The sequence below is a fragment of the Montipora foliosa genome, chromosome 7 (genome assembly GCF_036669935.1).
Source record: "Montipora foliosa isolate CH-2021 chromosome 7, ASM3666993v2, whole genome shotgun sequence".
Lineage (NCBI taxonomy): Eukaryota > Metazoa > Cnidaria > Anthozoa > Scleractinia > Acroporidae > Montipora > Montipora foliosa.
The window spans coordinates 18,845,259-18,862,945 of NC_090875.1; the positions used below are offsets into that span (position 1 = coordinate 18,845,259).

The 17,687-nt window shown below is 39.7% G+C and overlaps 1 protein-coding gene across 2 annotated transcripts; it reads left to right on the plus strand.

Moving 5' to 3' along the window:
- The first annotated feature begins 998 nt into the window (after positions 1–998).
- LOC138011050 (uncharacterized protein KIAA2012-like) lies at positions 999–11,971 on the plus strand. 2 transcript variants are annotated; one of them, XM_068858058.1, is made up of 5 exons: positions 999–1,153; positions 9,240–9,385; positions 9,992–10,138; positions 11,091–11,237; positions 11,748–11,971. In XM_068858058.1, the coding sequence occupies exons 2-5, from the start codon at positions 9,269–9,271 to the stop codon at positions 11,883–11,885; spliced, it is 549 nt and encodes a 182-aa protein (XP_068714159.1). In that variant the 5' UTR covers positions 999–1,153; positions 9,240–9,268; the 3' UTR covers positions 11,886–11,971. The 2 variants fall into 2 exon arrangements, with proteins under 2 accessions (XP_068714159.1, XP_068714160.1); XM_068858059.1 differs by having other exon boundaries at positions 11,751–11,971.
- The last annotated feature ends 5,716 nt before the right edge of the window (positions 11,972–17,687 follow it).

The window sequence follows — 17,687 nt, forward strand, 5'->3', positions numbered from 1 at the left end:
TGACGGACGAAACGCAGATCAACTTTCCATGGACAAACTTTAAAATAAGCTGTTTTATTACATTTCAATGAAGAAAACGTCCTTCCGACATTTCCGTCTGTAAGTCCCAGTTAAGCAAGGTTGCCGGACAAAGGACGTTCCTGGAACACCATATCGGTTATTAAAGGAAATTGGATTAAATCAGAATTCTTCGAGGCAAAAATTTCAAATGTCTTTTCTTCAACTTTAGATCAGTCGCCTTGTTGTCAGCATGAAAATTCTCTTATCGACTATTTTGTAAAATTATGGCAAACACGACAATTAAATATCAATTTGGTTAATCTTCTTAGTTTTTATTTTATCGGACACCTAAAAAAAACACCGCTATCTTTTAAAATGTTATGTAAACAATTCATGTCTAAACGTTACCGAAACTATTTTTGCTTCCATCAGATAAGTTGTTTATTTCTATTCCTGCAAACTAGGGTTAATTTTTACTTGTAGAAGAATTGCTTCTTGCCCCACTGTTTCTATACAGAGAATAATCTTGCTCCTCTTAGAAGGGAGCCTGTGATAGGCTAAATGCTAACGTTCGAGGGCTTGCATTCACACCTGGCAAGGTGAAGTTGATATTTTTAGAACCTCGGGATCTCTTACGAAGTCTTCACGATTCCCCTCTTTCCAAATGTCCGTGGCTTTCTCGCCCCGATCTGTCGCAAAAGGCGGGTTGTTAAGAGCCGAAGGCAAGCGTTTTGACATCATTGAGGGAAGAGTGTTGAAATAACTCAAAGAACAAACTGCAACGAGCCTAGATCAACACCAGAGAAAGTCTGCTAGGCTAGGCACACTTCAGCATTATTTTGGAATCTCGTGATCGCCACCAACAAATATCTTGAAGTTTTCGGCTGGGAGGGTTGAACTGGAACCGCATATTTTATGGATAGGCAAATAAAAAACAGTCCCTGAGAATGCCAAAAATGCCATTTTCTTGGTTATCACTAAATTACATCAACGTTCCATAAGAGCACGTCCGGAAACAACTGACCTTGATATGGATCTGAACGACGATATTTAAACAGACGTAGCTTTCCTTGACAACGTCAAATCAACTGCTTCGAAGGACACGCCGCATCAGTACACAAGACTGGAAAAACTAAAAAGGTTTCTACACGAGGTAGGAAAACAAACTTGCGTAATGAGGAAAACAGATTCTCCGCCTTTTGATCTGTCAATGCTATGAATTCTAAGTACTGTATACATTTACAACCAACTAGATTTCAGTAACTTCTGAAAAAAAAAAATGGTGTTTGGAATAAGAACAAGTTTGCCGGCGATAATCTGCTGAAAAACTGGGCCTTTTAAATGTTATGACTTTCTTATTAGCATCTGGACGATTATATTTAGGCAATGGTTTTCGGTCCCTTCTTCGCTTATTGTCAAACGCATTCGTTCGGAAATTCCTTGTAATTTAATTTACAAACGCTAAGTAGTAACGTACCCGACTTCATTGATTTACCAATAATCGGGCAAACAACATTCATTTGATTACGTTTAGTTCTTATTAAATCCATCAACTGAGTGGACAGACCTTTTGCAAACGTAAAAACTGATCTCATATCTCTTTTTTGTAATTCCTGTTCTCTCACCGCCCACTAATTTACAAGGTAACAAACCGCTCATACAGAAACTGTTTGGAGCTATCGGAAAAAAAGGTTAAGTGTCCTAAGAGAACGCCGATAAAACCGAGTTAAATACTATGGCAAATCTCCTGCGTGCTATCGGTTAACTTGTCTACTTGCTTATCAAAGGAAACTGCTTTCGTGCAACTGAACTTTGACGTCAAAGCCTGATCCTTGTCAATCTGAGAAGCACTTCAAGCGGATCTTTCTTGAGTACGTCAAGTTGAATGGATGTTAATCGTTCTTTCATTGAATACACAAAGAGTGCTAGAGATAATGAAACATGTTTTACAAGGGTAAAAAACTCGAGGACCATTACTGGATGACATGTTCAAGCTCAAATGTCCTGTTACGTAATATACTACGAGAAACTCTGTATTTTTTAAACGTTTTCCAGACTGGGCTCCCGGGGGGCTGGACTCATCATTAGAAAACCAGCTGAGGAAGTTCATCAAACCAGTGCTGATCGTGTTTTTCCGATGGACGATCGAACTGTCATGTCAACATAAATTAAAAGTTGAAACGGTTTGGGCTCAAGACGTCGTTTTTTACGGGAAATTCCGCCTTTAAACGAAGTGGTAACCCATTGACCGAATGCATAAATGGCGGCCAAAAATGTATTCTTTTGTTTATGTGCGAATGAGACTCACTAGCCTCGCTCTCAAGCAACATTTCTTTTGTAGTTTGTCCATACAAACGATTCTAGTGAGTCTAATTAGCACATAAACAAAAGAATCTTTTTTTGGCTGCCATTTATGCATTTGGTCTACACCTACCAACAAAACTTTTCAAGTACACATTTCTTTTTTTACTGAGACAGCGAAGAAAACAATAGGACTGTTAAAGCGGGAAAAAACAACTATCTGAATAAACTCGTTTTTCCAATACATGCGTGGAGCCATTTCTCAGTAACTGAATTAACTGGCAGAAGCAACAAACAGCAGAGCACGTTTTCCCTATAACCCCTCAACACGCAAACCACCTTCACCTGTAAATGAGTAACTGACTGCTGCACTGGCATGATTTTTGACCCTCACTGTTTATGCTATGGCAAAGAGGTTTTGCTTTTTTTCCCGTGACCCTAACGTCGAAGAATCACTCTTCAGGGCCTTTGCATGTGCCCAAAAGCATTCCTTTCGAGCCGCCATAGTGCATTTTGGGCAGGTTCGGTTACATTAAAATAACTTGGGAGATTTTATGAAAAAAACGAGCCTATTTTTTTTTTCAAAACGGATTTCTACTGATTCACCCTTTGTCTTTAATCCTTCCTACTTGTGACAACAACAAAGTGTCAAGAAAACCAATTCCATTTCACTGCCTGATTTGGAGTCATTCCTTACCAATCTGCACACGTACCCTAAGTACTAGCTATCCTTTGAGCTTGAGTCAATCTATTTCACTTTGTCATTCATCTCGATTACATAGCCATCGTTATTGACATCACTCGTTTTCTTCTACAAAATCTACGTCCGACAATTTGATGAGCAGTGGTCTCGTGGATTATTTGCTTCGTCCATTTCTGTCAGTGCGAACAACTGGGAACGAAACCCAACTAAGGTGTGGAATTCCAACAACAACTCTTTATTCAGAGCATTCCCCACTTGCAAACGGTATTGCGAACGGAATTTGGGAGAGCAGAGATGATGCCGCAATGGTGTGAGCACTCGCCTCCGAACCAATGTGGCCCAGGTCGGTGTCATATGTGAGCTGAGTCAGTTTTGATTTTCTACTCTGCTCCGAGAGGTTTTAAAAAAGGCTCCCAGTATTCCGGTTGCCCTCTCAGATTTTATTTCCATGTTCATTTGTCCTCACTTAGTGCCCCATCGCTAGAAGACTAGACACTTAAATAAGTTCATTGCAATCGGCGGACGGGCCACTTTTTCCGCATGTTTCATGCGGACTCGAGTCCGCATGTTGTAACACCTGGAATCGGGCCATTTTTCCGCATAAAGGAAAGACGATTCCAAAAAATAGCTATTCGTGATTCCATAGGTTCGCCTCATAGTGCGAAAAAAATTCTAATTTCTCTACGGAGAAAAGGTAAATAAAGATGTCGCCAAAAAGAAATTGGAGTTCGTGTTCATCATTTAGAGAATCGATGGTTCATGATATTCACTGGTGATGTTGTTCACTCGTCTGTCCTGCAGACTACATCATTTAATCACATGCTTCGTCTGTTTTAAATATACACCAAAAAGCCAATTATTCCTTTGCTTATTACAAATTTAACATACTATATCTGCACTGAAAACTTGCTGCAAAAATGTCAGCAAGGGTACACGAAAGAATTAGAAATATAATAAAAAAGGCCATTGCAACTTTAAAAAATAAGATCACTTTTAATTCTAAATTTATCTAGAGACAGCAAGTCTTGTTTATGTCGGGAATGAGGTTCAAATGTTGTTAAATAAATAAGATAAAAGATAAGCTGTTGGTATCCACGCCTATCCCGTCCCGACAAAGAATAGAGGAATGGCATCAGAGCAGAATGAGTGGGGTAACTGGATTTGATTTATTACGATTAGAAAAAAAACCACTACTTTTTTTTTTTCCTTGATAAGATTGGATCGTTCGGGTAAGTTCATTCTACACTGATAAGGACTGTTGTTCGCGGCTGACAGAATCTCGACAATCTTACCCAACCTTGACAATCATAATGCTTCTCTTAGCCTCTTAGCACAAATAAAGTAACCTTGCCTGAGGTTTTTCAATTTTAAAATCAGAATGTAAAGCGCTAACTTCTTGGATAACAACAGATTGATCGAATGAAACAAATTGTTGTTCCTAGTGCTACATGGATGTGACTTGAGCCTGAAGATGGCTTTTGCTCTGCCGGGTTTTCAAAACGAAAGTCACCACTACCAACAACGATCTTAGGGCACGTGTATAGCTCCACGCTCACCCGAAAGATCAAGAAAAAGTACAAACTTTTAATTGTGTCCTAAAGCGGATTACATAAAGAACTAAATACGTGCTCCGACGAGAGCTACAACAGCTCAACGATACTTCCTGAACCTGCAAGGTCACCCATCTCCGAGGTTATCAGTTAGACTTCTTAGATTAAACGAAAGATAAACCGTCGCACGTAATAAGCTTGTAATTTGCTCTACAAATAGCGATTATCTACACTAAATTTGACTAATTAAAGTCAGATAACATGGATTGCGAAACTTGGTGAATTTTTGTCATTTTGGCCGAGGACTGGCGTCAAGCCCAAGAAGACTGCAAGAAGACTATTTAGCTCCATCAACCTGTAAAGTTCAGCTTTACTCGAACAAGACCAAGGAATGGAAGAAAGTGAGAAATTAGAACCGGATTAATAAGAGGTATAAAATAGAAGGAAAAGACATTAATTGAAACAGGCCTCTTTCGCGTGCGTATAATTGTCGGTTAATTACTGAATAACTCCCAGATGATGACGGGCGATGACAGAAGATTACAGACAGGTCGCACAATAGATGTGAATCAATCAGCGCGTGAGGTTCTGCTCAAGAGTAATAAAGCCTGTGGGAGTCGGATGACACCATCCACCTCGGCTAAGAGAGCAGAACAACCAGCTCTAGCTGAGAGACAAACAAAACAAACAAAGGCATGCGTGATGGCTTTTGCGTAGAAAAATACTAGGTGCAACGCAAGAAGGAGAATCGAAAATGTACTTGTTATGTGATTTTTTTTATTTTTGGGCTAGAGCAAACGGAACTAAGCAACTGATGCGCCAGAAAGTGGCAGAATATTTGAGATGAGACAAGGCAAGCTGAATTGCCGTGGTTAAATCTCAATGCCATGTTAAAATGATTCTCGCAGTGAATTTTGTAACTAATGCAGTTGCCTCCAATGAGGAATCGGGATTCCTATAACCATGACAGCGGAATTCTTTTCGACTCTTTTAAAAGCGTAAGTTTTGTTCTTATTTTATTCAGGAAAGAAAATGCATTCTGAGCTGTAAGCATAGACCATTAATAACAATTTATGAAAATAAAAAATATCTCAATTGATCATCAAGATTTGTGATTTCAGTGTTCACTTCTCTTTCTGCTAGGTAAAGGTAGGTAAAGTCTGCTACGAGCCTAGAAGGCCCATCAGGCCGGCGCTTATCTCCAGTTTCCGTAGCATGAAGCGACTAGGAGTATTTCTACTCCCCCTGGATGGGATGCCAGTCCATCGCAGGGTTACCCCCAGTATTAAATTCGCCGGTACCCATTTATACACCTGGGTGGAGAGAGGCACCGTGAGAGTAAAGTGTCTTGCCAAAGAACAAAACACAACGTCCCAGGCCAGGACCCGAACTACAGGGTGTAGGAAGCTAGTGGCCTTCGGCCATTCGGGACTTTTCCCCCAAACGATAAATCGTAGATAGAACCCTGAACGGACACTTTTAGGTAAAAATACTCAACATTTTGAGCAACGACCAACCTTACTACTGACGATGACACTTGCTTAGAGTTCATGCTTGTTTCCTGTAGTTGATGGGGGAGGTGTTATCACGAAATACAACTAAAAAACTATCATAATGTCATTATCAAGAGTAACATGGCTTTAATTCACGATTGAGAGTGTTAGTGTGTTGCTATACTACTGTAGAAAAACCATAGCTTTGTAAAACTTGCTTAGCATCAATGACTACTCTGGAAAACTAATCAAAAGAAAACCTTGCTTGTAAAACCCTGCTGAAGAAAGGCAGCCATCGAAATATATTGGCTTTTTTCAATATCATCCTTCACCGTTATACCAGCCTTGCTCTTTTTAGCATTAATAAAAAAAAAGTATTCAAAAAGGTTGGAGTCTTCTTCAAAAATGCGCTTACCAAACTTGTAAAGGGGCACGCCCTTGGCAAAATATTATCTGAACAGAGATTGAGTTAATTGAGTTCTCCACAGATTTCCGAAGTTGATCTGGAGTGAAATGCCATTTAGCTGGAATTTTGTACCACGACAAAACATAATTGCTTTTACGTTTTGAAAATAACATGTTCCTGGTCTGTCTGAAAAAACTCAGCAAGCATTTTCGGAGAGACAATCAGCTCATGAATCCGACATGTGAGTTTGTAGTTACTTAAATTTTCTATTAAATTAATGATATTTGGATTAGAGAATTCACTTTTCACAAAATTTATCGTGACCAGAGATGTAGAACTTCCATTTATTTCACAAATTCTAGCTCACCCTCAGCGGTTTATCAATTAAGTGCTAAATCAGGAAAAGAAATAACCGATACACTGAAATGAACTGATGATAAACAAGTTAACTTCTACGAACGAAGTAAAACAAGAATGAAATAAATGGACACTTACATTCAAATGATGCTTTATTTCCCCGGTGTTTGATGGCACGGCGGCGTCCGGCCGTATAGGACACTGAAACTAATGCCAATTTTGTCCACTTTATGCAACTTGTGCACCCTCGGGCTGTTAGAAGAAAAATCGCAAGGAGTTAACGAACAAAATATATATGTCTGGGAGCATGGGTCTACCCCTCAAATGAAAATTGCGAAAGGAAAAATTGCATCTCAAACTAGTTACTTACGTTATCTCCCGGACCGACCCTTTCGTCGTGGGTCAAATGACTACTGATTTCGGGAAATTTGATAAGAGCGAAGACGTTTCCCATGGCAAAGGAAAATATTAGAGGATAAGGATATTTTGAACTAAATAAATTAAAATTCCAACATGACATTGTACGGACAAAAAACTCAAAAAAGTTAACTCGGCGAGTAAAGAAAAAAGTACGTGGTGCCGGTGATTTGAAGAATCCAAAATTCTTTGCTAGCCAACTAACTGTTGGAGTACAATTGTAATCACTACATTCTATACATTGACTCGCCGAAATGCCCAGTCACCGCAGAAACACGATGTTCGTAAAATGCTAGTTCCTTACAATCGATTACAAGATACGCTATGAGTACGTTCCTGGTACAATCACCAGCTACGCGTTACCCTGGATGCGAGAGGTTCCTTTTCTCGTAATACAACCCACAAAGAAACACGGCGCTTCATTTCACACTCGTAAAAAGTTGTTCCTCGAACGAAATAACCTCTGGCGCCCAGGGTATATACGAATAGATATAGACAGAAAAGGTGTATGCGAAATTACCTTTGGCACATAGTTGTTGCTGTCGCAGTTAACTCAGTGACGAATTGTCATCATGTGAGGAATCGTGTTCTTTCAGTGAACTCCTCGAGTAACTAAAAGTGACTCCGTTGTAAATCTGAAGATATCTAAATTCAATCTAAGAATCAAGGGAAAAAAGTCAACATAGGTCAAACCAGGCACGTTTCACATTCCGTTACGTGATCAACTCTTCCTTTCCCAAAGCACGTACTCCAAAAACTTCTAACGCCGGGTCGTTTCGATACAACGTGAACGAAAAAGCCACAGAAGTGCATAATTATTATTATTAATCAATTTCTTTCACGCCTGCTCGCTTGGCACGATCATTTCAAATTTTAAGACATTTTTCTTTGCTGTCCTGTACGTTCCTCGCGTGCTTCAGTAGACTTTTATACATTGTTTGTTTATACATTGGTTTCACTTGAACCTTTTTCAATTCAGTGAGGTGGGGTGGGGGAATTTAAAAGCTCTGCGTTGTCATATTTTACAAGGACATGTTCATGACGAAAAAGTACAATACATGTACTATTATTCAGCATGGCTTTCTCGTGCTAGTGCTTTGTCTTTCTTGCCCTGCTCGTCTCTTTAAGAGATGAGCTACGAGTAGACAAATAATCACTCGCGCTCTGGATCGAAAGTAGCACGGGGGCCCCCAAACAGAGTCTGGAGGAAGTGTGGCCCCGACATTAGTGGTTTGGGCGCTTGCCTTGAGATCTGGAAATCCCGGGTTCACTAGGCCCGCTCTGACCACTCTTTGAATTTGTTCCTGGTAGTCCCTGGTTCAACTGTAAATAGTCAACTGGTTTGCTTCTGGCCAGTTGGGATTCTTAACAGTTGCAATTGTTGTTGTTGTTGTTCTGTTCCGTCGCTTCGTTAACTGTGTTTCATTGGCCCTGAAATGCCCCTATGGGGAGCGGTCAATTAAGTATGATTTTTTTTTGTCTCATTATTCGGAGCTCTTTGTTGCGCTCTCGCTCGTTGTTTGTCAATGACGTTCCTACTGTTTTCTTGTGATCTCTATCGCTCTCTTTCACTTTGAGCATCGCTAACTCCTCGCCGGCTCTTTTTTTTTTTTTTTTTCTCTCTCTCTCTCTCTCTTTTCCTCTTTTTTTCCTCGTTCTACTACATATTACAAATTAAAAATACTTAGCTTCTTTTTCTTGTTTTCAAAATTGCTGCTTTTTTTACTAAAACGCAGTGTCACATGCAGTACACTGACAATGCAACTTCCCACCACAAAAACGCGGGTTCCAGTCTGAATGCAGGTTCCAGCTGTCGCCCATCAAAGCGGGTAAACAATCCCAACCTTTACCCGCCCTGCGCCCACGTAGTAATGCAATACGAACAAAATAGTATATTGCTCTATTGCTGCAAAAAAGCAAGAAAAGAACAATTTTTACTCCCTTTTAATATTCACCGTATTAATTAAATGAAATTAAGGGTTTCTTTAAATTGAAGTTTCGTTTTTCCGCAGATTGAAAAAGAGCTGATTTGAGGTCCTTGATGATGCTTCATGCGAGCTTAAAGCTTCTTCTTTTTATCAGTGTTGGTGCTGTCCTGTGTGCCACACTACCGCTAACTTACAAACAAAATGAAGAAACAGCAAGTCTGTTTGACAAGGTATTGTTGGTTACAGAGACTTAATTTTTATGCTCCATTTTCTACTTGCACAAACCCCATAATACACCTCTTCTACCCCCACCCCCCCCCCCCCCCCCTCATCCAAAAGAAAAAATTGCATAGGCATTGTTTTCGATTTCTCTTGGGACATCTCCAAGTCCCATGAGAAATTGCAAACAATGCCTATGCAAAATTTCAGGGGTTAAAGAGGTATATTTTGGGATTTGCGCAAGTAGAGAATGCATGCTGAAATACATTGCCTTGAATGAGATCTGTTTGGTTTGTTGCCATAATTCACAAATATGATGTCTGTCAAATTATGGCCAAGAAAACAACCGATATGTTGAATAGAACTTAAATCCAATTACAAACAATCTAGGAAGCCCTAAGTTATTACCAGCGAATGTGAGAGCAAACATGTGCATCAATAAGTGAAAAAAACGAGGTAGGATCGACTCCACGCACTTCTCTCTTAGGTCAATACAATGGGGCTTTGTCTGGTGCGAGAACCATGGCCAGTAGATGTAGATCAGTGAAAATATCATTTTCAGAACTTTTTAAAGCCATCTTCGTCGTTGTTAACTTCATTCGTTTGATTAATTGAAGCTGTTTCCGTCAAGTGGAAAGAGATCTATGCAAGACGACTGGAAAAGTGTACATGAGCATTTAGAGTTGCAGCCATTAGAAGAGAGATCCAACCATATACACGAACAGAGAATAAGGGAAGAACTTCTCTGGGACTTACTCAAATTGGTAAGAATTTACCGAAATTACAAGAATCCTTGCAGACGCAAAACTTGTAGAATTTGCATCGTAACTTTCAAAGTACCCTCTTCAGAGCTTTCATAGGATACTATGCAGCTGCTCTCGTAAGCTGGCTTTTGTTTAGCTATAGTGTTGTAGGAGGATTTTTTTACTTTTAGTATTTATTTGTTTGGATGTTGTTATGGTTGTTAATTTGTTCTTTTAAAGTGGCAGGGCAATCACTGCCGGACGTTTTATCTTACGAGAGCTTCTACATAACCCAGTTCAGGAGCTTTTCGTTTCACCCAGCTACAACACAACTGGCCATCTTCAACTTACTAAGCCTTTTAAACAATCACCTATCCAAATTAGCCCCTTTATCTCATATCTTTAATTATTCCCGTATAATCCATTTGAGCGTTAAACCTCGTAATGGAAATAGACCCACCCAAGTACAGGGAGAATATCTGACTTGGGTGACAATTGAAGCCACGAGTTACGGATTAGTTCACCGTTGTTTTACATGAGCTACGAGGTCAGACTGGAGGAGGTCAAAGGTCATTCGAGATTCTATTTCACGGCAATGAGCTTGTGCAAGTAACATGAAATGGTGTGTTTATTAAAATTAACGTTGTCTGTGTAGCACTGATATCTCATTATAGAGATATCTCAGTTGGGATATCAGTACTACTAGGCCAGCGTTTGAATAAAGCTACCCCTCCTCAAAATCTTAGTCTGCGTTTCTGCGCGCGAGCCTGAGAACGACGAAGCAGCGGAGCAAGTGGGTCGATCGGGGAAACTTCTCCAGCCCAATTTCTCCTGCGGCTCTCCTAACTAGACGTAACTAGACGGGCGTTACCGACAAAACCACCAGCAAGGAAAACTATCAAACTAACCATTAACAGACTATTTTGAAAACTATTCCGCTAAAGCGCTTTTTGACTGCATTTCACATGAATAGGAGAAAAGAAGACTTGAGGAAACCAAAGTGGACCAAGCAACGGCTGAAAAGAGAGAATCTCAACAGCGATGCTATGCTGGACAATGGGGAATTTGTGGCTCCAGTGACGACACCTCCGAGGAGATGAAACGGAAAAGAGAAGAATTGGTGAGAAAAAAGTCTAAACAATGGCTATGATGATCGAGGGTGATGATGTATCTCGTGTGCATTTCTACTCTCGATTTGGTTAAAATCAAACAAGCTCAAAAAATATTTGTCAAAAACACTCGTCTTCAGTCCTGATTGAAAGCTGTAGTAATTTCTGCTTCAATAATATATTTCGAAATAGAATTCTATAGTTGTGGTGCAAAAGTGGAGAACGTAGGACCAACATACGTTAGGTTTATATTTAGGGTTGGTATCATTGTGGTGGTAATGTTGTTGATCATTATGATGATGATGATGATGATGATGATGATGATGATGATGAGGATTACCATGACGACGATTGTTATGGCGATGATTGTCATGGTGATGATTGTGATGTCGATGGTGATGATGATGATGATATGTTGATCATAAAAATTAAAAATTACTATCGTACTCACTTCAGCAATTTCATTTTCAGCTCGAACGTATTGCTATTTGCAGTTTATCTTAAACGCTTTTGATTTTCAGCAGGCATTGAGAAAACCAGAGCAAGTGCAGCTGGATGATGCAGAAATGCAGAAAATGAAGCAGTTTGACATGGAATTAGAAAGAGCATTGAGTCGGCTTGAAACGAAAGAACCAGGTAGCTTTCATCATCAGATGTAAAATCTTGTAAGAACAATAGAGAAGAAGAACTTTTCCTTGAAACTTTGACTTTTAATTATTCAATAAACTCTTCATTGACTATATGATACATGCATTATTAAGCAGGGCAAGGGTAAAATTGTATGAAAAAAAAAACAAACTAATATTAATTGTCATGATCGTACAAGGAGCGTTTAATTTCGATTTTTTAAATATAATTTTTCTTTTATATCCTATTCTTTTTTTTTTTTTTTGTTCATCCAGGCGTTTCTCCACCGAATCAGTTTTTAAATTAGTGAATCTAAACCTTCCATCCAATTACTAGTCCTGTATAGGGACGTTTTCACGACGACAACAAAAGATCTCTCATTAGCCTGTTTTGTTCGTCCACCAGAAGTCGTACATTTCACTATTGTTATTGGTGTCTCTAGAGGTTGATTGAAAGCGTCCTATTATTCATCATTCTTTTGGATTTGAAAATGTCCATTCGAGTCATTCGAAACTTATTCAAAATCTCATTTAACTGTTAAGTTGGTCCTAAAAAATATGGACTTTTTAATATATCTATGACGGAGACGGCGACGGAAACGTTACTTAACACTATCGATAAGTCTTTTGCGATCATTCTATCTGTTCATGTCCTGAAATGTGGACAGAGTATCCAAAAAAAAATAAATTAGTACGAGCGGTTTCAGACTAAAAATAGATAAAGAAAAGTTCACATTTGAATGCTTGCGTTGTCGTCAAATCCTGAAATTTGGAGATTTTACGTCGATGGATGAAGTGTACCGCGAAAATATGAGCTGAAACGCGTGCTGCACGTGCAGCACGATTATTTTTCCTTTTTAATTTCAATAATATTGTTGTTTTGTGGCGTTGTCGTTGCCGCAGCCATCGTCGTTTCTTAAAGACCGATATAGGCCATTTGCAGTTGTTTGCTCAGCGACCTAGCCTATGAATGGCTGCGAGACTGCAGAGACTTGTATTGATACAGTCCCCACTGCTTTTATCATGTAAATTGTGTTGTTGAATAGGCCATTTCCGAGTTCATGTCTGCCTCCTCTTGAAAGCGAGTTTAAGTGCGAAGTTTTTCTTATGAAAATTAGTTTTCTTTCAGATGTAGAGTAGAACTAATTACCATCACAAAAACTTCGCACTTAGACTCGCTTTCAAGATAAGGCAGACATGAATTCGGAAATGGCCTATTAGTCCGTATTAACATTAGAAAAGCACGAAGGCTTTTATCAAAACAGGGTCACCGGCAGCCTCGCTTCCATTCTTAGGCCAGGTAACTTAGCCACAACTGTAAAATGATCTAACCTCTCATTCAGTGTGAGGAGTTGTCCGCTCCCGCTTTTGACGTTGTGAATAAATACAATTTGATTTGCAAAGAGCGAAGACTGACCAGCATGGTGATGAAAAGTTGTCTGCACCTTGAAGGGAACCTCCACTCTTACTACAAAATAAGTTTAAATCGTAGGCAATTATGTTTGCAAACAAATGTGTTCAACATTTGCTTTTAAAAAAGTGTTTACATTAGGAAAACTGAATTTTAAAATCCCTTATTTTCACTTTCAAATTTCGTGGGCGCCGCCATCTTGAATAGTTGTGACGTGTTACGGTTGCCCTATTGTTCAGACACAAAGAGCTTTTGTGTAATAACAATGGGGCAACCGTTACATGTCACAGTTATCCAAGATGGCGGCGCCTGCGAAATTTGAAAACAAAAATAGGCCATTCTAAGACTTATTTATCTCGGATACAAACGCTTTCTTTGAAAACAAAATTAGACTGATTTGACAGTAAAGGTTATTTCCTGTGATTTTAAGTTATTTATTTTTTGAAGTGGAGGTTTCCTTTAACCTGCTTCAGTTGGATAACAAAGAAACCCGCCAGTTGCAGAGTTGCATTCTCTACTTGCACAAATCCCATAATACACCTCTTTAATTTGAACGATGGACGGTAACCGGTATTACAGCGTTTTTTGTATCGTTTCATGTGATCAGAAAGTTTGTTCCCGGGTCTCTCTATTCTCGTGAAGGTGAGACACCGTGGAAACGAGGCTGAGCTGCAAAGCAGTCCGGCTCTCAGGTAGGTGAGGCACTTCATGACAAATACATAGCATAAAGTTGGACTGGCGAGGTGAGGATGCTATATGTACATAAAATGTCACCCTCGACAGCCATTAATTAATAACTAACCATTCTCAAACAAGTGCTAAACTTTGTACTTACAATGTTCAAAGGGCGCATGGTGCGACTGGTATGGCCCTAAAGTTGTTTGTCATGTATTTGCCATAAATTTGTCCCACCTAAATGTGGCGGACCCATTTAATTAATCATGATCGTAAGTAGTACACGTTATCATGGGCGGGCGAGCAGTGATTAACCACTTGCGATCACCTGTCAAATCATCTGGAAGAGATGTCGAGGTGTTCAAGAGACAATTTATAAACTTGAAGCCGGTGGAATGATTTGAGGGCAAAGTAAAATCAGATACAACATATTTGCCACTTTTTAATTTAAAGCGGAGAGGCTGGCGGTGGGGGGGATTTTTTAATTTAAAGTCTTTCCGGCAATACAATAATTGTTACATATGACTTTTCTCTTTGTTTACACCTACTATATATCCGAAATTTGTTTCTATGAGTGCGATCTAACTTTCTCGTACAATGGTTGCTACGGAGTGTTTTCTTTATTTGGTCTGACCATCACAGTAATTTGCCCAGAATAGTAGAATAAGTGCAGTTGTCGTAAGGTTAAATTTATGTGGAAATAAAGCGTATGATTAAAAACTGCTAAAAAGAGAATTAACGTCCACTTGAACAAATAAACAGTCCATTACCCAGGAGTAAGATTTACCCAAAGTGGCCTGGTCCTGTCAGCGTTGGAGAATTGTCTATTTTTAAAACACCTCTTTGACCCCCCCCCCCCCCCCCTCCCATCCCCCCTTGAAACTCGAACGGATTACAGAAACCAGCATGTCCCGAATGGTGAGTCCTGGGGAAGCAAAATGGCCCCCAAAAATCTGCATAGGCATTGTTTTCGACTTCTCTTAGGACATTTTCATGTCCCAGGAGAAATTGCAAAAAATGGTTATGCAAAAGTTTTGGGGGTTAATAGAGGCGTATTATGGGATTGTGCAAGTAGTGAATAGACCAAATCGGCTAACGCAGCTAACTCATCTCACGGAATTTTCAACTCCTGAGGGATGATCCCGACACTACAGGATCGCATCCTGTATGCCTATCGATGTAAAACTGATAGACGCTTGAGTGACAGATTTAGAGAACATTAACGATCCACAAGGCTACCAGACTCCGATCGTCTTGTTGGACGCCATTTTGCTACCCCAGGGCTCACAATTCGGGACATGCTGGCTTCTGTAATCCGTTTTATGTTTCAAGGATGCTACAGACAGAGAGAGGTTTGAGGCCAGGATAATTTTTAGACACCGCACCCTATAAACCCTTGTGGTCTCAATGTAGACTTTGGTTTTATATAGAGTCAGCGCGCGCTGTAAACGTTGCGTTGTTTGATTATTGCTTATAATTCGAAACGCTTGGTTCACTGCCCTCGGGCACAAATCTAAACTCCTTCAACTCAATGCTGCACCAAATTCAAACCCTTTGTTTGGTCTATTGTTTATTTTCCCGCTTAAGGTGGTTTTAAAATAGACACTTTTTTCTGATGGGAACAAACCTAACACCAAATTCTTACTATGGACTCTTCCTTAAATTCAACATTTCCCGTTTGTTAGCTGTCTTGTGATTATTCATAATGTACTTGAACTGGCACGGAATAGAGTAGCCTTTATATCTTACAGTTCTGTTTAGGAGCGACGGAAAGAGCAGCAAAGTTGCGAGAACGGGAATGGGGCGGGAAAGAGGGAGCAAAGAAAAACCCGGTAGTCTCTTTGCCACCTTCTTCACTCGTTTTAAGGACGGTGCCTACTATTGTTATTGCGCATACGTTCTGCGTATCTCCAGATACTCGGATTTCCTATCGCCGATGCTTACTAATACAGGGATATTCTTGCGCGGTTTAAAACTATCCGGAGAAAGTAGATCTTAGTAAGTACTCTTGGTATCCAAAAAGAAAATTGGGGGTAACCATGCATTTTTGAGAGATAATTAAGCTTCCATTTGAGAAAGAACGCCATACATTCCTTTGTATTTTAAAGCTTTTTACAATTATTATTCATGAATTACCCCAATTTTCTTTTTGGATTTCAGTGACACTTGTTAAGATCTACATTTCCTGCATAATCACACACCGGGGCAAAAATATCTTTAATTAGTAGGCACCGTCCTTAAAAGCTTCGCAGCTCACTCTTGCGCTCTGCCGCCTGCCGGCAATGATGCCATCGTTTTTCAGAGTTAATAACCAGTCTTTCTGCTTTTCTGTACCTTTTCATCGAATTGCCCAAAAAAAAAGCTCCATCTCAAGAATCAGAATTGACATAAAGTGATAAACTGTTCCATTCATCATCTCAACGAAACTGGTTGACATACTTACCTGAGTTCGTGTGATTGAGATCACAATTTCGGGTCGCTAAATGGGTTTGTTCATGCTTCTTTGAAAAAAAAACGCATTTTTGATTGTATGTTGTCCTTTTAAAATTGTTTTTAATTTAAAACTCTTTTCCTTACCTGTCGCTGAAATTGAAGAACTCTTAATTCATTTCTGTATGGTTTGCAGGTTTTATCCAGAATATGTCCCCAGTTTCCCTGAAAATGTCGTGATTGTTAGCTTTCAGTACGCCTACATGAAGGGCATTTCACTTCAGCCTATTTAAACGGAGGGGCTTTATTAAAGTTTTTCAGCCAAAAAATAACACTAAATACATCGGAACGGATAAACAGAAGGATTTTGGTTCACTGGGGAAATCGCTGAAAAGGTAAGAATATTTTCTTAGCGTCCGTGAAGTCACGTTTTGCCTCGTGCTCCTGTTATCGCACAGGATTTTGTTATCCCTTAAAATATTCGCTGGTTTTCGCTCCAAGTCTAACATATTTACCTTAATTTAATGTCCACCGTATTATTTTATCCACTGGGATGAGTTTTGCGTCGAAAAATTGGTAATTTGGGTGTTTTTATGGTCAACAGACGTTAATCATTCGTAAAATGATCTGTCTCGTCATAGGCAGCCCAAGTTCGCGTCACTAGAGAGCGTGTAATAATTAATTACTTGTGGGAAGATGACCTTTGAGTACAAAGCGGTGTTGCGTTACAGGCAGCTGTTGAGAATTTAAACGCGTTGTAAGACTTTGTACGGGGATAAAATACCGTCGATTATGAAGCTTAAAAAACGCTCAATTTAACGTTCATTCAATAAATTGAATAAAACGGACTCACCTCTGGTGTATTCTTCTCCGTTTTGGTGCTTATTTTGCCGTTTCGGGAATTCCGTGTTTTCACTGTTCTAAGACGAAAATCCATCCCAGCCGCAATTTTTTCACACAAAGCTAAAGCCCCATCATTTGCGAACCTCGGTGAATGTTTCGTCGTCAAAAATCCCCACGCACTTGGCTGGAAAGGAGAATTTTCTGCTTCCGATTCCACGATAGCTGATGAAAATAACAGCCGGTGATCTTGTGAATGTTCACGGAGCTTGGGTCCGAGGTCAAATTAACTCCACCCGTGTTCATATACAACAACACTTACTTCGTGTACAACACTTACCCCATCCCCACAGCGGATTCTCGTCGTATAAACCATGGAGCTGTTCGAGGAGCCGCTGTAGGGATGGGTAAGTGTTGTACATGAACTGACTGTACCTCATCGGCAAATGATGGGGCTCTAGCTTTCCGTGAAAAAATCG

What these genes read in the sequence shown, in the direction of transcription:
- LOC138011050 (XM_068858058.1), top strand. Translation starts at nt 9,269, where the DNA reads ATGATGCTTCATGCGAGCTTAAAGCTTCTTCTTTTTATCAGTGTTGGT. An exon ending in CAGCAAGTCTGTTTGACAAG is followed by an intron (nt 9,386 to 9,991) that starts GTATTGTTGGTT and finishes GATTAATTGAAG; the next exon opens with CTGTTTCCGTCAAGTGGAAA. An exon ending in AACGGAAAAGAGAAGAATTG is followed by an intron (nt 11,238 to 11,747) that starts GTGAGAAAAAAG and finishes TTTGATTTTCAG; the next exon opens with CAGGCATTGAGAAAACCAGA.